The sequence below is a fragment of the Podarcis gaigeae genome (assembly GCF_964106915.1).
Source record: "Podarcis gaigeae genome assembly, chromosome: 2".
In the NCBI taxonomy this organism is placed as follows: domain Eukaryota; kingdom Metazoa; phylum Chordata; class Lepidosauria; order Squamata; family Lacertidae; genus Podarcis; species Podarcis gaigeae.
In genome coordinates this window covers 72640532-72665666 of record NC_139679.1, presented here as the reverse complement: position 1 = coordinate 72665666, position 25135 = coordinate 72640532, and the positions used below count along the sequence as shown (strand labels likewise).

At 40.6% G+C, this 25135-nt stretch overlaps 1 protein-coding gene across 4 annotated transcripts in view; it reads right to left on the bottom strand.

Annotated features, from left to right (window-relative positions):
* BSN (bassoon presynaptic cytomatrix protein) overlaps positions 1 to 25135 on the bottom strand; it is a 209197-nt gene that overhangs the window by 167919 nt on the left and 16143 nt on the right. For all 4 annotated transcript variants that reach the window (XM_083726433.1, XM_083726432.1, XM_083726435.1 and 1 more), the window contains exon 2: positions 13933 to 14332. In XM_083726433.1, the coding sequence (XP_083582559.1) occupies positions 13933 to 14332 (400 nt within the window). The remainder of the gene's footprint in view (positions 1 to 13932; positions 14333 to 25135) is intronic.

Sequence of the window (25135 nt, the reverse complement as noted above, 5' to 3'; positions counted from 1 at the left end):
AGGAAGCAGAAACCAACATCCTCCCCCTTTCTGTGAACATCACTGGGCAGCGTGTTCGTACAATATCAGTACAAACCCAACTTCTGCACATAGGTACAGTGTTGATCCCTTGATACAATCTTGGACAATACATCAGCAGGAATTTCATTACCTGGCATATAGGACACCGTTACGAGTCCCTTCTGAATACGTTCCCTAGCATGTTGCAATTTCAATTGCAAGTGCTTCGTGCTTTGCTTGCAACCTTCAGAATTCAGCAAAGCCAAACATGCTTTGTTGTCCTGGTAAACCTGGATTGGACATTTGACAGGAATTTTCATGTCTTTGCACAATTGTAACAACCATTCACAATCCTTAAGTGAATAAGACAGTGCATTCAGTTCAGCTTCACAAGTACTTAAGCTAACTGCTGTTTGCTTCTTGCATGACCAATCAAATAGACCCTGATTGTACATATAGCAAACTCCAGACGTACTTTTCCTGTCTGTAGTGTCACTTCCTAAACTTGCATCTGCAAATATCTCAAGACCACCAGACTTCTGATGGTTAAATCTCAGTCTGTAATGCATAGTGCCTTTCAAATACCGCGCTATGCGTTTCAGAGCTTTCCAATCCTTAACAGTAGGATTGTTGACTTGTCTGCTTAGCAAATTACAGCTAACAGCAATGTCAGGTCTTGAACATCTGGCAACGAAGTTTAGCTTGCCTAGCACACTTTTGTACAGTGTAGTGTCAGAAAATGCTTCTTCAGCGTCATCTACCTGATAACCTGTTGTCATCGGTGTGTCTACAGGGTTAGCATCCATCAGGTTTAGTTTGCTTAACACATCAGCAATTTTCCGTGACTGGTGTACTAGAATGTTACCATCTTGATCTCTCTCTATTTCCAGAGATAGGTAGTTGTTTACCTCACCAAGATCTTTCATGTCAAAGTGCTCTTTCAGTTGAGCTAGGGCATTATTGTACATTGTGACATCCTTCCAAAAGAATAAAAGATCATCAACATAAAACAAACAATACAGTTTCTTTTGCCCCTCCTCTTTGACAAATACACATGGATCAGCTTTCCCTTGCTTAAAATCTAGAGAAAACAATACTTCAGTGAGTTTTGTGTGCCAACATCGTGCACTTTGTTTGAGACCATAAAGGGACTTCTTCAGAGCACAAACAAATCCCTGTTTTACCTGTACGCCATCAGGTAGAAGCATATAAAGTGATTCATCTAGAGATCCGTACAGAAAAGCTGTATTCACATCATGGTGACTAATGTGTAGATTCTCCTCTGCAGCTAGCTTGAGCATAAGCCTAATGCTCTCATACCTCACGGTGGGTGAGTAGGTCTCATGATAGTCTTCACCTGGTACTTGTGCAAAACCTCTGGCTACCAATCTGGCTTTGTGTCTGACTATCTTACCATTTTGATCTTCGCTTTGGGTCTTCACTTTGAAGACCCATTTGCTTCCAAGCAGTTTCATTCCTGGAACTACTGGAACTAGGTCCCATGTTTTGTTCCTTTCCAATGAATCAAGCTCAGCCTTCATGGCATTTAACCATGGCTCAGCTTCCTTTGAATCCAAATCCTGGATTTCTTGGAAACTTGAAGGTTCAAATACCTTCTTGGAGCTTTTAACAGCTGTTACTGCTATCTTAGCAAACTCATCAGCAAATCTCTTTGGAGGTCTGCCTTTTGTGGCTCTCTGTGATCTGCGAATTAGCCTTAAGTCCTCAACACTTTCCTCTTCCTTCTTAGGAGAAAAGTGACCTATTGTGAACAATGGTTCCTCCAATTCTTGATCAGAGCTTTCAGAGGGTCGCATAGAGGCTTTCGCACTCTTGAAATCCTCTGAATCACCCGATTCAGTTTCAGAATCAGAATCAGAACCTTCATCAGTGGGTGTGAGTTGTTGCGGTTGCTTTGGACTATCCTCAGTCTCATCACTGTCATCAGGATAACTTTGGAAAATTCCCACATTCTCCCCCCACTTAGCATTGTACTCAACACTTCTTGTGAGCTTAATTGTCTTAGAGTCAATCATCATTATTCTGTAAGACCCTTTCTGATAGCCTAGAAAGATGCCATGCATTCCACGCTTGTCTAACTTGGAGCTTTGTGGTGAGTGAACCCACATGTCAGAACCAAAAATTTTCATGTGTTTGATGTATGGCTTCTTGCCAAACATCTTCTCATAGGGGGTACAACCAATCGCTGAAGATAACCTGCGATTATAACTGTAAACAAAACACGAGAGAGATTCGGCCCAATAACTCTCTGGAAGATTTGCATCATGCAGCAAGGTTTTTAACCCTTGAAGCAATGTCTGATTTGCCCTCTCGCAAAGTCCATTCTGCCATGGCGAGCGAGGACTAGACAAATCGTGTTGAATTCCTAGTCAGAAACGCTTCAAACTGCTGAGAAGTGAATTCCCCCCCGCGATCAGTGAAAAGAGTCTTTATCTTCTTACCATGCACATTTTCCAACCAAGCACAGAATTCCTTGAACCTAGGAAAAGCCTCTGATTTCTGCTTGAGATTGTACACATAAATATACCTGGAAAATGCATCAATGAGAACCATGAAGTACCTGTTTCCACCCAAAGAGGGCGCTAGTGGTCCAACCAAATCAGCATGAACAACCTGGTATGGTTCTGTAGCTTGCCTACTAGACACCTTACCTTTCGCAGCCATTTTCACCTTGTTTGCTGCGCATGCCTTGCACTTCATGTGGTACTTGCAGGGTTTAATAGTCATACCTTCAACCAAGGCAGGCATTTTAGATACTGCCTCAAAATGCAAATGACCAAATTTTCGATGAAAATCATGAATACATTCTGCATGCAAACTTTTGTTCGAACCTGCAATGCAACAAGTGTCATCCTGCACAACATCATCAAAATACAAAACATACAAACGATCAACATATTCAGCATGCAATACATAATCATTTTTTTTTGTGATGATGCACCTTTTGTTCTTAAAGGAAACGTCAATTTTCCGCTCATTCAGCTGTCCAACGCTGAGCAGATTATGCTTGGCATCCGGTACATAAAGCACATCCTGTATCGATAAGTCCAAACTGTGAAGAACAACAGTTCCGTAGCCTTTACTGGGGATTGTGTGGTCATCCGCCTGGTGAATCGCACCTTCCTGCGGTGTAAAAGACACGAACAGTCGCTTATCGTTGCACATGTGATGCGTTGCAGCCGAATCAACAACGAAGAAAGATCTAGACGTCTTCTGGACCTCTGCAACCTTTGGAGTGAACCGTGAGACCATTGCCTTGTGCTGCGTTGTCCTGGACACCGGACCTTTGCCTTTGCCTCGGCCTTTTCCTCGCGATGAGCTTTCGCTGCGCTGCTCTGTCTTGGCCCTGGGATATTTGCATTCCCTTTTCATATGGCCTAGACGTCCACACGAGTAGCATTTCACTGCCTTCAAAGCTTTGGCGCCATCCGGTGGTTCCACTGCACTATGGGATGACGTCTGTGAAGTCTCCCCCTTGCCCATGCAGCTATCACGCTGGCGGTCTGCTTCATTCTGAATCACGGCAGTATCACAGGCTACTGTGAGTTGAGCATTTGGCTGATCAGTGGTATCAAATTCCCCACTTGCCTCAGCCAGCCTTCTGCAGCTAGCCATCATGACTCTGGCATTAGCCTTCTGCGTCATCTCTGCTGCTTTAAATCAGGCTGCTTTATACAAGCTGTGTCTGTGTACAGCTGCTTCATTCCAAAAGCAAGTTCAAAACAGCCTCTGCCTGTGAGCCTGTGCCACTCTGCTTAATCGCAGCTGCTTCAAACCTCATTCCAAAGGCAAGTTCAAAAGTGCTTTCTCTCTGCTGCCTTAAATTCATGCTGCGTCACTGCTGCAGCTGCTTTATTCCAAAAGCACTTTTAAAAGTTACTTTTGATTTCCCCAGCATAGGAAATTGTTCCTTTTAGCCTTTGCCTGAGCCCGGCAAAACGGCCTTAAAAGTTCAAAGTCCAGCCATAAAGCCATTAATTAGAAGCTGGCAGGCTGCCCGGAGCAGTAGCACATACCTCATCAATCATCTTGACGCGCAGAGCAGATACCGTTCGATCCGTCCCTCTGCATTCCGATCCTTTTGCCGGCACTCCGATTCGACTTCTGGAGCCCATAACCATTTATTGTTGATATTGCAGTGTCCTGAGCACAGCGGAATGATGAGGAGTACGTGCCAACATACTCTATATTGCTTTATTTACATTTCAAAGCTGGTAGGTTACAGAAAAACATCTTGCCTCTGCCGGAGCAGAGAAAGCATCCTCTCTCCTCTAAAGCACGGAGAGAAGAACAGGACTGAACTGCAAAGAACAGTGAAAAACAGGAAACCAGTGTACGTCACATCCAGTCTCCTTTTCCCGTGGGAAAACCCAACAGTAACTGACTGTGGAATGTAAACATTGTCTTGTGACAAGCACTTTCGCTGCTCAGTGAAGGAAGCAGAAACCAACAGTTTAATGTGGGTAGCAAGCTTCCTAAATCTCCATTAATTCTCCATTGTCCATATGACATTCTCCCTCTGGACAATGGAGAATTAATGAAGGTACAGAAAGCTTACTATCCATATTAAACAACAGTATGGGTGGCACCCCTGTTTCTTCTGCTGTTGATGTGGTTTTTATGACTATGTGTGCTGCTTTTGGGTTTCTTCCCCAATTTTTTTTTACTTTCATTCTAAACCAGTTTACATTGATTTTATTATAGAAAAACAGGATATAAATGTTCAGATAAAATTTAAAAGCCCTCTTTATACTGAACCAAAAATGTTAGTTCTTGGTATGAGCTTTCGTGTGCATGCACACTTCTTCTTCTGAAGAAGAAGTGTGCATGCACACGAAAGCTCATACCAAGAACTAACTTAGTTGGTCTTTAAGGTGCTACTGGAAGGAATTTTTTTTGTTTTGACTATGGCAGACCAACACGGCTACCTATCTGTAACTGAACCAAAAATGTCACTTTTTGTTCTCTTCCTTTTTTACATTCTGTGGCTGCATCTAAGGCTGATGTTTCATTCACTAACTAGTATGGCTAGCTATAGAATCATAGAGTTGGAAGGGGCTCGGGGGTCATTAGTCCAACCCCCTGCAATGCAGGAATCTCAACTAAATCCTCCATGACAGGTGGCCATCCAACCTCTGCTTAAAAACCTCCAAGGAAGGACAGTCTACCACCACCCAGAGGAGTCTGTTCCACTGTCAGAATCTCCTTTCCTGTAACTTGAACCTATTGGTTCGGGTCCTAGCCTCAACTGAACAGATATAAGAGTCAGCAGCATTCTTCTCAAAACTAAAACAATTAAGTCTGACATGATTCAAAAGTGATGGGAAAACAGATTCTACCTGGGTTCAGAATGAGCAATAGCTTGATTAATCAACTATCTAAGCACAGAGCAATGAAAGAAAATATGGTTCCTCTCATGCAAAGAAAAATTAAATGCCAAGTGGGTGTAAATACCTTGAAGATTGCACTTAATTTGTAGTTCCCTAAATTATCAACATTCCAAGTAGCAAAGTAATGTCAAAGGATGTTCATAACCTTGCTAACACTCCTAAGCAAATCCATGCTCAAGCATCATGATTAATTATAAGGCATTGGAGAACCTGGTAAACACAGCACTTAAAGCATGCACTTGTGGAACAATTTAAATCAACTCATCATACTTCCATGGATGCAAAAAAGTTTGCTAAACTGTGTTTACAGAATCTGAGCTATTCAAACAAGCAGTGAATCAAGTTTGGGAAGGATCCCAATAATTTTCTAGTCCTACCATCAGCTGAAAAAGTAGAGGATGATTTCTCAAACCTCATCTCCTCTTCAAAGAGACTCCTATTTGCTTTAGATGGAGCTTCTCCCACCCACCCACCCATGAAAACCACCAGTAAAACTCACTCCCATCTGAATTATTTCTTCCCTGGCAGAAATAATTTAAAACTTTATGCCCCATGTTCTGGATTGGGGGCTCTACGCAGGCAACTTATGTTTTAAAACCCTGCATTTAGGGGCACCGTTGTCTGTTTGGCCATGAGATGCTTCTAGTTTGGCCCTTAGTTGGTTCCAAAAGTATCTAGGAAACTTGTTCTTTCAATTAGCCACCTAACTGAAGCAAAGTTGCCACAAAAATCTATGCCTCTAACCCTGTGGATTGTAGCAGTGGATAACAACTGTTCTTTATCATCTTTATGGTCACCTTTAAGGATCTGAAAATGGATTGTTATCAAGTAGTCATTTAACTGCCTTTTCTCACAGCCTAAATAGTCTTGATCCCTAAATGTTTCTAAATCTTTTCCACAGTGCCATTTTCTTCGGCTTGTTAGCATGCTTCTTAAATTGGACGTGTTAATCCAGTGTGGCCTAATTAATGGTAAATTTTACAATTACTCCTTGTTACTTCTGCAAACTCATTCTGCAAATGTATAAACTAACTCACATGAAAGGCTCGTACTTTATTTAGAATTATTTTCACCAGAAGACCGAAGATGAGGGGCAAAGGAAATACAAATTATGGTATTAGAACCACACTGGAGCCTTTTTGGGGAGAAACAAATTGGCATACAAAACTTCTGCACTCAAGAATCTGGACCAACATGTGTATTTTTAAACGTATATTATAATCAAAGAGATCCAAACTGACTTTATAAAAGCATAACTGGGATCATCAAGCATAATGCATAAATGATTCAGAGAAGAAAAAAATTATTTTATATATTGCACTGGTTATTATGGTCCCATCAACACTACACATTTAAAGCACTGCTATACCACTTTGAAAAACCATGACCTCCCCCAAATAATCCTGGGAACTGTAGTTACTGTAGTTCAGAGAGTTGTTAGGAGATCCTTCTTCCCTTCACAGAGCTACAATTCCCAGAGTCCCCAAGGGAGAGAGATTGGTTGTTAAAACCACTGTTGAGAACTGCAGCTTTCCAAGGGGAATAGGGGTCTTCTAATGATTCTCAGCACCCCCAACAAGCAGTGGTATGGTACTGCTTTAAACATATAGTGCAGATGATGCCTTAAGCAGATAAGCAAATGAAATCTATTGAGATATATGTTGAGGGAGGCGGGGGACTAATTCTGTAAATTAGCAACTTTGTTTTATCCACTAAATAAATGTTCACTGGAATCTAAAAAGCAAAAGAGCCTACAGATTATCTCCACTACAAAAAAGGGCAACAATAAATTCAAGAAGCAAAGCTTTCGTCCTGTCATTCAATCAGAAAACTAAAGGAATGATAGCACTACTAACGTTCAACAAATGACGTTTAAGGGAAAGAATTTCCTGAAAATAGCCTTCTGGCTTAACACCAAGTCATTCATTTGCAAAAGCGAGAATTATAAGAGGCATCCGAAGAAGATTTGCCCCAAATACATTATATAACAGAAACCACAGAAATATATTACTGTTCAGAAAATGATTTCTCCTTCATTGTTAGCCCTTGCATTCTGTCCCTGGATATTAACAGTTAATATTCTGCCACCTTGTAAAGTGACAGAGTAGTAGGGTTGCCATGTGTCCTCTTTTTCCAGGACATGTCCTCTTTTTCTGGGGTAAAATATCTGTCTGGGTGGATTTTTTAAATTTGCCAAAATGTCTCTGGATATACTTTCTGGATGAGACATAGACATAACTGGTGGCTGAAGACTTGCTTTCATCTTCTCTTCTCTTGCCCCCCCCCCCCCCTCAGCAATGTATCACAGCTTCTATAGCCTACATATAGAAGGGGTATTTAAAATGAGAGTCGTCATAGCATCCTCTTTTTTTGCTCTTCAAAGTATCACAACTCTACAGGGTAGTAAACCAGAAGAGACCATTGTTAATAGATCCCCCGTCGGTGACTGTGTTTGTGTGCGCATGTGTGTGTAAAAATTGCATTCATAACAATATATTGTCTCTGGTTTGCCCTATAAATTACTTTGTGGCTTTAAAACTACAATAATAAACACATGTGCTGACATGATGTCAGTTCAACATCCCTACAGTGCTGATGCCTTTTTTGACATGTGGAGGTTTTTTTTGGATGGGGCGTTATTAGGTTGTTGTTGTTTTTATTATGTATTTTCTAGTTTTATTCTGTGAACTGCCCTGAGACCTGTGGGTAAAAGATGGTATATTTGTTAAACAAACAAACAAACAAACAAACAAACAAACAAACAGGTTTGAAGCATTTTATGATAAAGGCAGCTTAACATACTTATTTGCTTGTACAGTCAAAATATGGAATCAGAGGCCTGCTCAGTGTGGCTGCTCAAAACATTCTCTGTGGCATCAACACTGCACATGATAAACAATAATCAAGCCCTTCAAATTGGTCTCCTTCAAATTCACAAGCATCATATTCCACAATTAGGATTACTTCCTTATCTAAAATAGTCACTCATATAGTTCACCAGCCTGGATTTGCTGGTTTTTGTGTTGTTGTTTTTTGCTAATTTTCATTTAAATGGGTGAACCTGTGATTCTCCAGAGGTTGCTGCAGCAACTCTCATCAGCCCCAGTGAGAAAGCCCAATGGTCAGAATCTGGAGGGCCAGAGATTTTTCACCCCTGATATAAATCCTCCTAAATGACAAAGAAAGGAAGCAGAAGTTTTCCAAGCTGATTTGTTTTGTGCCTTGCTAGAACAAAAAGTAAAATGGGCAAATTATGAAATATACCGACAAATATCGGACTTTTCCATGTATAAAACTAGTGTTTTTTTCCTTTAAAAATAATGCCCTCAAAATGGGGGGGGGGTCCTTATACATGGGTAGTGCAAAGGGTGAACGTTTGATTGATTGCTGCCGCGGCTGTAAGCCGCTATTGTGCATGTTATTGGTTGCTGTGTCAATGGGTGCTGTTGACTTGCTGACACTGCGGCAATTAAGCAGGCAATTGGCAGCTTCTGCCGGCGAGGGGACAGACGGGAGGCGGACTTTACAAGACGTGCAGGTGAGCAACCCCCCTAAAACTCTCTGCAAAAAAAGCTCAACAACTCAGGGCTATCCTCCACAAAAGAGCTTAACAACTCTGTGCCATCTCCCCACAGTCTCTTAGAGTCCCCAAAAATAGGGGGCTTCTTATACATGGGGGGGGGGGCGTCTTATAGACAGAAAGTACGGTATGTCATTTGATTTATAGATCCTTTTGTGTATTCCCAACCTTTCCATACTGTTTAATACTATTCAGAAAAGTCAGTTTCATTTATCTAAATGGAAAAGCATAATGAACATTCATTGCAAAATATATTTCACATAAAGTACTCGGGCAAATATGCATTAACAAAATCGGGACATAATTCAAGCGCAGCTGCTGCACAAACTCCATTAATTTCAAACTCCATTGAAATAAATGGAGGTTGAGCAGTAACAGTGGTTAGGGTAATGCATCTTTAATTATATGTAAACAATTTTGAAATGAAAAAGGGCAGATAGCAAAACATTGCAACAAATAATTCATCCAGTTTAAATCACAAATGAATGGCTGTGAGATGAAGGATAATGTATTATGTTATCTCCCTGCTTGAGAGACGCTCAAGTGAGTTAACATTATATAAGGAACTTGTATAACTAGAGAATCTTATTAGCTGGGCTATCGTACTCATGTTCAGACCAGTGGGACGTGGGGGCGAACCATACTGAACTAGTTTAACAAAATGGCGTACTCCACCCTGCCTCGATCAACTTACCTCACATTCCCTGCCCACTCTATTATCCCTTGCACCTATTGAAGGATTCAAAGCAATGGAATGATTTGCTCTGTGGGCTTCACACAATAATACACAGTTGTACCTCGGGCTAAGTACTTAATTCGTTCTGGAGGTCCGTACTTAATCTGAAACTGTTCTTAACCTGAAGCACCACATTAGCTAATGGGCCCTCCTGCTGCTGCTGCGCCGCCGGAGCACGATTTCTGTTCTCATCCTGAAGCAAAGTTCTTAACCTGAAGTACTATTTCTGGGTTAGCAGAGTCTGTAACCTGAAGCGTATGTAACCTGAAGCGTATGTAACCCGAGGTACCACTGTATCAAGGAAATACACCTATGTTTGTGTGACTGCTCTTCATATATTTAGGTATTTTTTAATTAAATAGCAGCCACAGAGGCAATCAAGACAATGTGAAGGGTGGGTCCCTCCTTCCCCATGTCAAAGCCCACTACCCTAAAAAACCTGCTATTTGGCACAGGAGATGCTAGATTTGTTGGAAGTGCAGCAAAGGGGTTAACTACCCGCATGCTTCCTGCATGCCATAGTTTTAATACTTGTGGCCTCTCTCCTATCACACAATAGGAAAATAATAACATAAAAATGATGATGCAGTTTATTTATATGCTGCTTTTCAATGCAAATGCCCGCCAAGCAGTGAGCAGCGCATTAACGTAGTACATGCAACGGAGTACAATAAAATACCATATATCAGTCAGTAAGCAAAACCATTTAATAACAAAAGCACCACATTGATTTAATAAATAATTATGATGATAAGAGTCAGAGGAGAACCTCCCGACTAGAAAATTAAAGGGCACTCTCACCAACCCTATATTCTATCCCACACATTTAGGTGCTAGAGACCTGAATGTGAAAGAGAAAGACAAAGAGAAAGACTTAATTGGTTTTAAAGTATAGAAGAGTAAGAAGTACCCCAGTTTAAGAGTACCCTAATTTAATCTTATCAAATTTAAGGGGTTAGAATTAAGAAACATGAATTACAATCATGTCGTTCACATACTGTCTAGCTTGGCCCAAAGTCTGGTTATGCAACCCTGATGTATTTTTCATACAAATCATTTTTTTAATTTTTTTTTATTAAAGGTTTTCTCAATACAACAAAAAAGCAAACAAAATAACATATAATTTTTTCAATATCCACATTTTCTTCACTTCTTTGGACTTCCTCACATCTCTCGTTCCTGCGTTCTAAGTTTTTCGAACTTTACCCAGCAATTTATCACCTTGTTTCAATTCTTATATTATAATTTCCAATATTGTGTCCCTAATTTTAGATAGTTTTACCCAAACCTTAAAAGCTTAATTTTAGCATAATATTTATCCAAAATTTGTCTTTTCTTATATTCCACGGTTGGTGGAAGGAATTCAGGTCGGAGCGAAACAGTATAAACTTAAAGCATTTGCAGATGGCCTAGTTTTGACCCTACAGGAGCCAGAGTCTAGTACGAAAAGGGTATTACAATTGATTCAGGAGTTTGGTCGGGTGGCGGGATTTAAACTGAACAAGCAGAAAACCAAGGTTTTGGAAAAAAACTTGACACCTTTAGAATCAGAAAGGTTTCAGAAAGAGACAGAGTTAAATGTGCTTAAAAAAGTAAGATACCTAGGGGTAAATATAACAGCGAAGAATATGAGTCTATTTAAGGATAACTATGAAAAGTGCTGGTCTGAAATTAAAAGGGATTTAGAAGTTTGGTCAAGATTGAAACTTTCCTTGTCAGGACGAATTGCTGTTATAAAGATGAATGTATTGCCAAAGATGCTGTTTTTGTTTCAGACTTTACAGATTCTGGACAAAATGGAGTGTTTTGGGAGGTGGCAAAGAGATATCTCCAAATTTGTCTGGTAGGGCAAAAAGCCCAGAATCAAGTTTAAGATACTAACTGATGCTAAAGAAAGAGGGGGCTTTGCCCTGCCAGACTTAAAGCTGTACTATGAATCAGCAGCTTTCTGCTGGTTGAAAGATTGGCTGCTTCTTGAAAACACTGATGTTTTAGATTTGGAAGGATTTAACAACGCTTTTGGATGGCATGCATATTTGTGGTATGACAAGGTTAAAATTCATAAGGCTTTCAAGAACCATATTGTCAGGAAAGCAGTGTTCAATGTCTGGATAAAATATAAAGACTTACTGGAGAATAAGACCCCGAGGTGGTTGTCACCAATGGAGGCTAAGGCCCGGAAAAGACTCAATATGGAGGCCAAATGGCTGAAATATTGGGAAATAATAGAAAAAGATGGAGATAATTGGAGGTTGCAGAGTTTGGAGAAACTAAAAGATAAAGTGCGAGATTGGTTACATTATGCTCAGATCAAAGAGGTTTTTAAGATGGATAAAAAGATAGGATTCCAGGTGGAAAAATCAAAGTTGGAAACGGAATTGTTAGAACCTAAGACTAAGGTACTTTCAAGAATGTATAATTTGCTGCTAAAATGGAATACACAAGATGAAACGGTTAAATCGGCTATGATAAAATGGGCACAGGACATTGGGTACAATATCATGTTTGCTGACTGGGAAAGGTTATGGACCACCGGGTTGAAATTCACGGCATGTAATGCCTTGAAAGAAAATATTATGAAAATGATATATAGGTGGTACATGACCCCAGTCAAGCTTGCAAAAATATACCATTTGTCTGATAATAAATGTTGGAAATGTAAAGAAATTGAAGGAACGTTCTTTCACCTCTGGTGGACCTGCCCTAGAGTTAAGGTTTTCTGGGAAATGATATATAATGAGTTGAAAAAGGTATTTAAGTATACCTTCCCTAAGAAACCAGAGGCCTTCCTTTTGGGCATTGTCGGCCAGAGGGTGTTAAAGAAGGATCGGACATTTTTTATGTATGCAACAACAGCAGCAAGGATACTTATCGCCAAGCACTGGAAAACCCAAGATTTGCCCACACTGGAAGAATGGCAGATGCAACTGATAGACTATATGGAATTAGCAGAAATGACTGGCAGAATCCGAGACCTGGGAGAAGAGGCTGTGGAGGAGGACTGGAAGAAATTTAAGGACTATTTACAAAAATACTGTAAATTGTATGAGTATTAAGAAAGATGTAAGATTATTAATAATATGGCACCATTAAGATAGTTAAAAGGAGTATGAAGATAAATGAAAATATAAAGTATTTTTCATACAAATCAAAGGACTGGTGTCCAGGGAATGTGGCCAAGAACTATTTGGGAGCTGCTACAGTTGGTTAGCCTGTTTGCAAGCTGAAGACAAGTCTTTTGAGTGGCACATACCTAACAAGGAGAAAATCAAAGGTATTTCAGGGGAGGTTTGTCAACACAAGAGATTGTAACCAATTTCCCCCAGTACCAAATATTGCAGAATGAATGCTAGGAAAATGTGATATCACTGCAGCAGAAGAGATAACCTCAGAAAGGACCGATGGATCCCTCACCATGAATAAGTAACAACTCCAGATTTATTTCACAATAAAGCATAATTTAAAACCACTCTCTAAAAATGTCACATCAGAGGACCAAATCAACCAAAACATCTGAGCTCTTCAGATGCTTAGTTTTATTCCCTATTCTACTCAACAGCCAATGGAAAGATTCTCTTCTGTTGCTCCTGAATTTCACAACCATCCAGCCTCAAAGCTATCTGAGCCCCATTCACACACAAAAATCTGAGTATATCAGGCTTCATGCATGTGTTAGCAATCTTTAGCTAGTAACAAGCCTGTTGACTGAAGCAAAACTGTATCACATTTTCTTCCTTCCCTTTCATACTTTCACTCTTTCTTTTATTCTTATTGCAAAAGGTAGAAAAAGATTCACCGTAAGAAAACTTAAAAAGAGATTCAAGAAGAGTATCAGATGAAGGAACTAAAATGTTTTGGTTGACAGAATTCATTTAGAAAAGTTAGTTGCAGTTTAGCCAGGTGTACACAACCAAGCTCTCAACAAAACTGCATATGCCCCTATTTGATGACATTACTACAAACACTATAGTTCCCCAGTCCTCTAAACCATTCTCATCCCACCTTCATCATATACACACATCACTCAGTGTTTCAGATCTCAATAACTATCGCAAAGGTTGAATTCCAGATTCCCCTTTCCATATCACACAGTGCAAGGAGGCCCTGAGTTATGACATACTAACATAACCTGAATTATGACATACTAACAGAAATCAAGTAATGATGCCCCATAACTTGATCAAAATGTTCAGTTTATGTATTACCTCAGTCAGGTGAGGGTTGGGGTTGAATCCACATTGGTTGCAGACCTTGTTGTGACACTGTGTACAGGTGTTGAAGTTTGGCTGGTTGGGAGAGGAGGTGAGTTCTGTTGTCTTGCATATAGGACAGAGTGTGCTGCTAGGAAGGGGTGCAATTTGTGGGACAGAATAAGGTGAGGTAGGGGTGCTGCCTCGATCCGGTGACACAGACGGTGAACGCCCTGTTCTCTGGCTCCTGCTGTCCACTTGGAGTGTCCTCCTTGGCCCATCAGCCTGTTGGGGGGTCTGCCCATGGCTCCTCATCTCTCTTGTGCTTTCGCTGGTCTGAGCAGCCGGTTTGGGGGATGGGGAAGCTGCTCTCTGTCCAAAGGAGGGGTCCGATTGATCTGGTCTTCTTGGTGTGCTGAAACACATTAAATGCAGATGTTAACCAGGTTGCAGAGAATTGAGGTAAGATAATAGGCAAAACTGCCTTGACTATTTCCTCAGGATATACTTTGAAATGCATTTGAGAATCTCTGAGATTCAAAGTTAAGGGCAAGAAAATAAGTGTAAATAGATGTTTAGAGAAAATGATTGCCATCTTTACCTCCACCAATTTCTTAAAACCACAAGACATGGATATTTCTTCAAAATGCAATCTAACAAGTTGTAAATACAAGATTCAATTGTATTTAAAGTCAAAACAGCTAAAAACGTGTCCTTTCTTTCCCCCAAAGGCTATAATCTGAAAGGGGTGGGGCTATATGTCAAGTGAGCAGTGCGTATGGACTTGGAGGGTGAGGCATACATTTTTATACAAATAAAAATAAACAAAAATTAGAACCAACAGAAATTAGGCATACTCAGTTCCAACTGGATATATTCCCACTACTGGAGAAAGCTGTGTGGTCATTTGCAATACCACTCTCAAGTCTTCATGCAAGCAAAGGAACTCATAGCCAGCTAGAAGAAACAAATCCCATCCACTTATGCTGTTTCTATGATAGAGGATGGCATTATAAAAAGCAGTTTTTCTATTTTGCCAAAAATGGAAAGGTGTTTAAAATAGACTTCAAGAGCTGCTGCTTGTTCTCTATTCTAACTTAAAAATAGGTCAGCCGACTGCAAGAACATCTCTTCTTTAGCACACAAGCATGTATATATATTGTCATTCATTCCGGCTTCCCTTATTAAGGAATATTCCAAACCAAAATATCCAAATTCACCCATCCTCTTCCCAGTTTCTAGGGCAGGATCAAACACAGTCCTGGTCTTTTGGGAATTTAACCTTCTGAGGTTCACCAGGATATTATATTGCAATTTCATATTCTCTCATGTCTGAGTAATATTTATAAACTCCCTATCATACACTGACAGAAAACTCTGCACTATTCATTCAGTGCTCAGTCCTGTAGATCAAATGTGTTGGCTTTGTCCCAAATACTTTTTTGAATTCCTGTGTAACCAGAACTACATCAAAAACAGAAATAAATAATGTAGTAATATGTGTGTGCCAAACAATATTTTGTTGCGACTGGTTTTGAATATACTTTCCATAATCCCATCATAAGAGTGTGATGGCCACAAGGGAAGGTGACTCTCTTAGCTGAAACACATTTACCCATCCTCAGGCTCAACCATTCTTTCATTTAAATATACTTCGAAGTTTGATACAGCTCAAGTTGCATCTGAGTCATCTGCCGTTTCCCTCTAGTCAGCTCCCCATTGCACTGGTAGCATCTGAGTATGGTTTGACAAGATAATGTGGGTGTTTCCCATGTAAGCATCAGTGGTTTTGATCAAGAGGAAGCAGGATAGGAGCTATGTGTTATCTGGACAACTCATATGCTGCCCAAATGATACGTGAACCAACTACAGGAACATCAGCCACCATTGCAACTGTAACGTTTGAATCAGGCTTGATCTTCTCTGAGTCAAGTTAATATCGAGCCAATCCCAAATGTGATGCTTCCAACGATTTATGCCTGGGTGCTCTCTCTTATCCATGGCTAGAGGACAAGTAAGGAAAGGAGCAAAACCACATAGCTACCCAGCATATTTGAAGATACCTACAGAGAAATCAAAATAAAACCTTGCAAAAACACCACAGTGACACACACACACACACACACACACACACACACACACACCACCCTTGTCCACCATTTGTACAGGAAGTTGCCACTGCCAATGGATTCCTGCCAGGCATACCTATGGTAAAACAAGCTACTGTCCATGTTGCATGTTCCTGCAGTATAAATTGTTTTTCTGTAGGAAAGCTATTATCAAAGTAGGAATATCACCTTATCCAACCCACAGATATGCAGTGGTTTGTGTCCAAAGGCACAAATATATTATTTGCTCCTAGCATAGATTTAGCATTGACAAAGCCAAAGTCTTCATGAATGTTTAATAAGCACTATAAATCTTTAGAATACATCAATGACACTGTTTCATACTGTTCAAGTAGATTGCTTTAATGCATGCATGCTGTTCCGACCATACAATTCCTTGTGACTCTCACAGCAGAACTACACATTGTAAGAAACATAAGAAAAGGCAGCCCCATGTCTCCCCCAATAATCTGAAGGATCGTTCACAAAGACTTCTGAGTGATAGTGACTGACAGGGAGGCAGAGCAGCAGCACACTGCCATCCTCACAGCAGCTGTGTCACTGCCGCTTACCAGAAAGGCTCAGTGGTGGGGTAGAGGCAGAGGGCCTTTTGGGTAGTGGCACCTGCCCTATGGAACTCCCTCCCAGCAGATGTCAAACATACAGCTATGTGATTTTTAAAAGGCATCTGAAGGCAGTCCTATTCAGGGAAGTTTTTAGTGTGTGATGCTGTGTTGTGTTTTTACTACTTTTTGTTGGGAACAGCCCAAAGTGGCTGGGTCAACCCAGTAAGATATATAAATAAACTAATAATAATAATAATAATAATAATAATAATAATAATAAGGAACTGTTGATGAAAATGACAAGTTATCTTTTAAAATTGTTTGTGTGGTGTATGTGTGTGCTTGTGCAAAAGATGTTAGAACATACGATAACGCTCTGTTTTATTATGTTGTAAAATGGTCACTGCGACGCAGGTGGCGCTGTGGGTTAAAGCCTCAGCGCCTAGGACTTGCCGATCGAAAGGTCGGCGGTTCGAATCCCTGCAGCGGGGTGCGCTCCCGCTGCTCGGTCCCAGCGCCTGCCAACCTAGCAGTTCGAAAGCACCTCCGGGTGCAAGTAGATAAATAGGGACCGCTTACCAGCGGGAAGGTAAATGGCGTTTCCGTGTGCGGCTCTGGCTCGCCAGATGCAGCTTTGTCACGCTGGCCACGTGACCCGGAAGTGTCTCTGGACAGCGCTGGCCCCTGGCCTCTTGAGTGAGATGGGCGCACAACCCCAGAGTCTGTCAAGACTGGCCCGTACGGGCAGGGGTACCTTTACCTTTAAAATGGTCACTACCGAGAAGGCCCTCTGCCTGATTCCCTGTAGCTTTGCTTCTCGCAGTGAGGGAACCACCAGAAGGCCCTCGGCGCTGGACCTCTGGATTGAATGATGGGGGTGGAGATGCTCCTTCAGGTATACTGGGCCGAGGCCATTTAAGGCTTTAAAGGTCAGCATCAACACTTTGAATTGTGCTTGGAAACGTACTGACTGCGATCCCCAGCCACTGATATTCAGAGACATATTGTCTCTGATACTGGAGATAGTATACAGGCATTATGATCAGCAACAGCCTTACCCTCCATAAATTTGTCTAAACTTTTAAACTCTCCAAGTTGATGGCTATTGTTTAATTTTGTGATAGAAAATTCCATGGTTTTAACTATGCAAGTCAAGAAGTACTTTCAGCTTAATTGGGTCGCCTGTTTCTAGCATTTTGACAGAGGGAGAAAAGCTTCTCTCTAGCCACTTTCAAAGTGAATCTATCACAGCTCTGAACATATTCATTATAACACTTGTAGCAGGTGCCATTTTAAGGCACTATTTTTGCTATTTTAATTGATCCTTAATTATCACTAAAATATTTTTATGTCTATAAGAGAGGAACAGCACTATAATTGCATAATGCTACAATATTACTGTAGTATAGTTATAGAACTACTGGATTATGTTGCTATAGAACTATATATCTTTCATTAAAAAAAAACACCTGATAAAGTGTAATAAATCACTTGCCTTAGACAAGAATTTCAGTTTGCCTAATAGAAGGGCTGGTCCTGAATAATGGAGGATTTTAATGAGAAGTGTCTATACAGACTTGTGCTTCTAAACCAGTTCAAAAAGCAATTTAACAAGTACAGAATTTAACAAGTACAGTACTTTCCTACATTCCACTTTCCAAATCAAAACCCTGCCCTTTTTAAAAGACAGAAGAGGCACACCAAAGGAATCTATACTTGTGGAGATGACCCTATTGTTCTGTTCTTCTAGAAAAAGTCAGGCTTTCTGGGGTCTGAGTAAAGACAGAAGAACGAGGTGGGATATAGAAGATGTCAGTGATTGGGAGATGGCATCATGTGCATGTCCATAAAAATGTGTGAAAGAAACATGACCCTGCATATTACAACCAATATGATCTGGGGGCTGCCATAACTTTTATGCGAGGAAACGTTTTAGCTCTGAAAAATATAAGCAAAGGGAAGGGCATGATAGAAGTATATGAAATTATTGGTATGATTAAAGTAATATGCTTTATTTATTATCAAAAGCACATTAATATTCAAATCTAAACAAAAAATGCAACATAAATTAATGAACTCAAAATAAAAATTTGCCCATCACTTGCAAGAAATTCAAAGTTACAGTTTATGTATGTTTACTAAATTCAAGGAGGGATTACACCCCAAATGTGTACTGAATTGCACTTTAAAATAATAATTTTTGAAAACATCTTTCCCTCTAGCCATTTAAGAGTCACACAGGTAGTAGGGGAACACTTCCATACTCCACCTTAAACATTAATGCTTCCTCCAGTTTGGCCTATCTAACCCTTATATATTTTAGGTATTAAATTGGAATTTGGATTAAATTATGTTCTTATTATCAATGTTCATGCAACCACTGAATGGTTCTAATACACTGTAGAGAAGCACTTTAAAGTCTTGATTACTTATCTTCAGTTTGCCAACTATCATTAAGAAGGTAATGTAGTGCTTCTTCTCAACAAGGGTATTTTTCAGATTTAATTATATCACACCAGCTACTATAGATCCACCACACTTAATTCAAGAGTGCGCCAAAACTGCATTTCCATAAGCATTTCAGTATTGGCATAAACTGTGAATTGGCACGAACTGTATTATCTCAAGGGGTTACACTGATTTAAAATCAGTTTTATTATATAAAAATGAGGAAATGTTTTCTGTGGAAACCAAGTTTCAAAGGGACCTCATCACACCCAGATGTTCTGAACACAGCAGAGCATGAAAGGTAAGCAAAATGGAACAACAGCTCTGAGGGGAAGCTCTCTGAAGACTGCCCAGAAGTAATAGTTGCAATATAAGCCAGACGTGACAAGGGCAACGAAGCTGAGTTTCATGGGAATGCTCTAGCAGCAAGGTATGGCTCGAAGCAAGGGATAAAAGAACACAAGAGGATTGCAAAAGAGGAACTCTGTTCTTCCATAAGCCAACTTTTAGGACTCAATATATTGGGGTGTCAGCAAAGTTCTCTGACCTCTGGCTCAAAAAGAAACCTCTGAGGCCTTGTTAAAACAAACAAACACCTCAAAGGAGAGGCAAACTTTACTACCCTAGACATTATCATCCAGCTAGGATTAAAATCCAAGCTGAAGAAGAGATTCACGCACATCTCTGCCAGTCCTTGTGATCCCTGGAAGCCCTCCCAGCTGGCCTCCACTCTCCCAAATGCACTCCTTCCATCTGCTGCATTCACCTTTCAAGCAGTGATAGGAGCAGGGCGATGGTGAATGGGGAGCGGAGACTATTTCCCCCTTTCCCTCCCTCCTTTTATGCTGCTCCACTGCAACTGCAAAGGCCCATGGGAGAACTACATCTCCCATGATCCCCTGGGATTTGGCACCAGCACACTGCTACCCACCATGTTAGAGCAACAGAAAAGGGAGGAAACTGACTCCTCTCCCCAGGCACGCCACCATTGCTGCTATTGCAGTAGGTTAGTGAGTGGTTTGGGAAGATTGATGGAGAGATGTTTGAGGACTACAAGGGCATTCTTCCATGCCCTTAGAAGACTCGGAGAAATTATGTGAGAGCTTCCAAATGTTTTCTGAAGATTTTGGATAATGCACAAGGTAATTCAAAGTGAGCTTGCAAGAGCTCTAATGGAGCTCACCAGACATACTGAGGTCAATAGGACAAGCCTAGACTCTTCAAAGAATTTGGGGGAATAAATATGACATATTTCAAAATTACTTCATCGCATTTCTAGGAATCGTCATCATTGATAACTTATTATCAAGAGTGCTTATCATGAACTAAGCACTTTACGAGGAACATAAATTTACAACAATCCAACCCAGCAGGATTACTATCTAATAACAAGGCTTAAAAATATTCAAACTCTTAAAGCACCAATATTAAGTTTCTAGGTGCCTGGATGATTAGGTATCTGGGATTTCTTCCAGCCTTAATTATATGTATCTAGTCACAGGCATAAAAATATGCACAAAAAAATATGGAAGCAGAAATAGGAAAGAATATATTAGTTAATTACTAATCACTTGATTTCAGGACTGGCTACACAACAAAATAAGTGTTAAGCAAAGGGTGTACTAATCTATATGGCAGCACAATGTCACAACCCATAACATTTCAACAGCATAGCAGGAAACGTGCTCTGGAACTTTAAACAAATTTGCCTGTGAAAATGTTTGGGACTGAGATTTAAATAATTCAGGCTGCAATGCTGCACTCACTTACCTGGAAGTAATTTCCATTGAACTCATTTGGACTTGTTTCTAGTCGACATATATAGAATTGTGCTGTCAAGACCTTAAAAATCAACATAAAACTGAATTCACTGAAGTATAAGGAGAACACCAAACTAGGTTTCCCCGATGATAGTAGAGACTGTCCTAGAAGACTGAGGGACTAATTAAAATTAATGCAACTTAAGGCTACAGCTTCATTTTACTGGCGTTACATGGCTGCAACTGAAAACAGCAGCCCGGCATCTCTACCTCCTCTCATAATTTGTCAAACAAAAACACAGGATCTGATGCCATGGCTCCCCACGTTTCCCCATCTCCACTCTACTCCACTGGCTGCTGCTTGCAGAACACTCATTGTCCACAAACGTGCTCACATTTTGATAAGCATATGAGCAATGCTTGACAGAGCGCTTGTGATTCCTATCCCAGCTCAAAATGAAATATGGTTGTGTTTGGTTGGTCCAGTGCTGGCTTCTGAAGAAACTTCCATACATCAAGCAGTCTCCTTTTCAAAGCACCTCCATGTGAGAAGAGAAGGGTCAGACTATAAAAAGTAAGACCAGTGGACCATCTAACTTAGTTTTACACTTACTGGCAGCAGTTTTACTCCAGAATTTTGAACAGGACCTTATTCAACCTTCCCTGGAGATGCCAGAAACTGAAACTTGGCTATTGATAGCAGCTCAGCCTGGATAGCTCAGTTTGTTAGAGTGTGGACCTTCCACATGAAAAACAAGCGCTTTGCTGCTAAGCTACTGTAGTACCAAAACTTCTGGATCATTAGTCATGCCAGCTGGTTTGTTTACTCCAAGCTACTCCCCTGACCTGCTGGGCAGAGAGAAGGATGAGACACAAAGTTGCATTTTTTTTTTTTTTGTAGTATCCATGCATTTCCAGTAATATGTCCAAAATTACCTGTGCCATAAAAGATCATCAAATCATATATTCCCCCTTTTCAGGTAGTTCCTAAAGGCACTGTCTTGAAACGTGCTGATTCACAAGTACTGTATTTTTCGCCCTATAGGACGCACTTTTCCCCCTCCAAAAATGAAGGGGAAATGAGTGTGTGTCCTATTGGGCGAATGCAGGCTTTCGCTGAAGCCTGGAGAGCGAGAGGGGTCGGTGCGCACCGACCCCTCTCGCTCTCCAGGCTTCGCACAGCTCTCCGCAAGGCGCGGGAGCCCGGGGCCAGGCTCCCACGGCTTGCGGAGAGTTGCCTGTTCTGGGGTCGGGGGGAGCTCAGGCTTCCCCCGCCCCAGCCCCGTGCCTGGTGGGGAAATAATTCCCCCCCCTTTATTTCCCCCCCAAAAAACTAGGTGCGCCTTATGGGACGGTGCGTCCTATAGGGTGAAAAATACGGTAAATATAGCATTTATAGTAATTTACAGCGTAGCCTGGTATACTTAACTACATATTATTTATTAAATCTATAACAATATTCTGCTCTCCTAATAAATAGCTTAACTCTTTGCATATGATTTACATCAAGCAGCATTAAGGCATTTGTTTGAAAACAGTTTCAAGAAAGAATGAAGTGTGGGTTTCCTCCTCTCGAACATAATTTCTGTTTACCTTCCATGCAAGAACCCTTACAGAAGCATTTACTTGCAGGTCAAATGCCCAGCCATTGCTAGTTATCACTGGGTGGATCATTATTTTTCCATAAAATTGGAAGCAAGCCTTCATGGTTCTAATCCTGCTGAAGTTATGGACAACCAGACAGGTGAATACAAATACTGCATCCAAAATATATCCAGACAATCCAAATAGTCTGTATGAGTATTGCAATGCAAGGGTGATTGCATATCCAGATGTACATCCCCAGCAGCAATGTGTGGAAAAGGCTGCTTGAATGTGTTGATAACTCTTGATGGATTGAAGCACATGTTTGTTGTTTGATTGGTATAAATATTCATCAACTAAAAACTGGGGAAATTGCAGCATTTAAATAGTTAGAGGGCATAAAATGGGAATGAAAAAACATTTTGGTGGGCTGAGTGACTGGTCCTGGCAAGATACAATTTGGCATCTTCTTAAGCTAGGAGAAAGGTCCCAACAGATCTGAAATTCTGCCAGTCCCTGGCTCTCAGCATTAAACTAATTTTCTATTGTGTCATATTTCTAATGCTTATTTCGCAAGGAGGCAAATATTTTACCCATGCTTCATTGTTTACAGAGGACAGTAATATTTAACTCAACGTATATGATACTGAGTCACATGCCAGGTTTTTTAAAAAAATAATTAGAAGAGATACATATTATTATTATTATTTTAAAAATCAAATAAAACCTTCCCCTCCTTTTTTTAAAACCAAGAGCATGATTCATCCTGTCCCATCATCAGAACATTCAAGAAGTGTTTATGGGTACTTCAGTGTAAAACATGGAAGGGCCTCATAATCACACCATATCAGTGCGTATCAAAGGAAAAGTCAGCTTTTTTGGGGGTGGGGTGGGGAGGACTTATGGATTGCTCTCATATAACCACAAGAGCAAACTTGGTGGTGGTGTTTGTGCTCTCTCCCCACCACACACACAGAAAGGCTAACAAAAAGCAAATGTCAATTTATCAAAAACCAAAATCAACTTAAACAGACCATGGTGAAGGAAATAGTACAAGTAATGAGCTGCTGAAATATCTAATGAAGGATGAACTTAGGAAATGCCTAAAAAGAATAAAGAACAATTAATAAACCCAGGACAAAACAAAGTATATCAGATTAATTTCACTATTTTACCCATACTCCAGAAGTCTATTTTCTTCAGCAACGGAAGGTGAAGTTCTTGAAACTATGTGTCATGGAAATGAATGAACAAAGAAAACTGCAATGATTAATCTTTTTTAAACTTTAAGTGTATTTGATATATACTGCCATGCACAAAATGGAGACCAAAGGAATAAGTAGAATTCCTTTAAAACAGATACACGAACGCTTAAAATTCTTAACAAAGGAATTATTAATATTGCAGCCAATTAAGAGTGAAGTTTCCTATCAATTATTAATAAAGAGTCAAAGACATATTACAAACACAGGTGAAGTACTCGCTGAGTTTTGGACGAATGCCCAAGTTCTTTTCCACTAACTCCTAGAGTGGCTCTTGAAGTCAATAAATGAACCATTTGAGCCTTCAAAAATGAACTGTGTTTAAGGGAAGATGGTAAGCTGGCAACACTCTTTTTTGTTCTGCTCAAAGGGTTGGTACTGCCTTGAGAGAGAGAGAGTAAGGTGACAAGACTTTGGGCAGTATGCAGTTATTTTAACAGTGCAATCGTATCATACGTTATGTCCACTGGAAGAGAATTGGGTTGCTCCTAAGCCCCTTTGTACAGAAGGTAAGCAAGCCTAGTCAATTCATGCTGGCTGGCATTGCACTATGGCTGTGCCAGGGTTATCTCATGCTAATGTAGCTGCTGTGAGGTCATGAGAGTGTCGGCAGAAGGTACAATGATATACAGAGTTGGGAGGCATGGCAAAGAGGAGTGAAGCATTACCACTTACTCTGCACCCGGTGCACTCCCACTTCTACTTTTTCAAGCTGCATACACGCAATGCTAGCCAGATTGATCCTGTAATTTATTGAGAAATACTGTTGCTTGATGTGTGTGGTGTTTTTATTCCTTAAACCAGCTTCAATCCAATTAGAAAACTTAAGTTGCATTCACTTCATACTTAAATCAGATATGTACATTTGAGGCAGCTGCCATGGATGCACAGATGAGTATGAGTGCACGTGTGTTTCTGGGTGGTTTTGGGGCTCAGGAAACCAAACAGTTCATGCATGCTGTCCCTTTCTGATGAGGTTACAACACTGTGCAAATGTGACTGGAAATTCATTGGGGATTAATGACCTTGCTGTGATTGAAGCTTCTAAGGCGTGCTTAGGTGTAGTCTGAGAGTCCTATGTTTACTTAGAGGTTACTTTTGACCTGCTGCCAGTGTAACATGCTAGCCAAGGCACATGACACAACACAAACAGAATGCAATCTCTCCAAATAGGTATATTTGCCAAGGAGCTAGTGGGAGGTGGAGCTGTGGAATACAAGAGCATCTACGTCACTTCCCAACATCCACATCACTTTATCAGCCACTTCCCCCAAAAAAACCCTAATGATCACTTAGTTACAGGCACTATCCATTGCAGCTGCTATCTATTATTTATCACTGTCTTCATGTCTCTCCGCAGGCCACCAGGCAGCCATTCAACATGCACAAAGACAAGAGTTAGCAGTAGTGACCAGCAGAAGCCAAGGCTCCTGAGCCTTTCCAGACAACATGACAGGCAAAAATGTAGTGTGTTTAGTCATGTGCTGCAA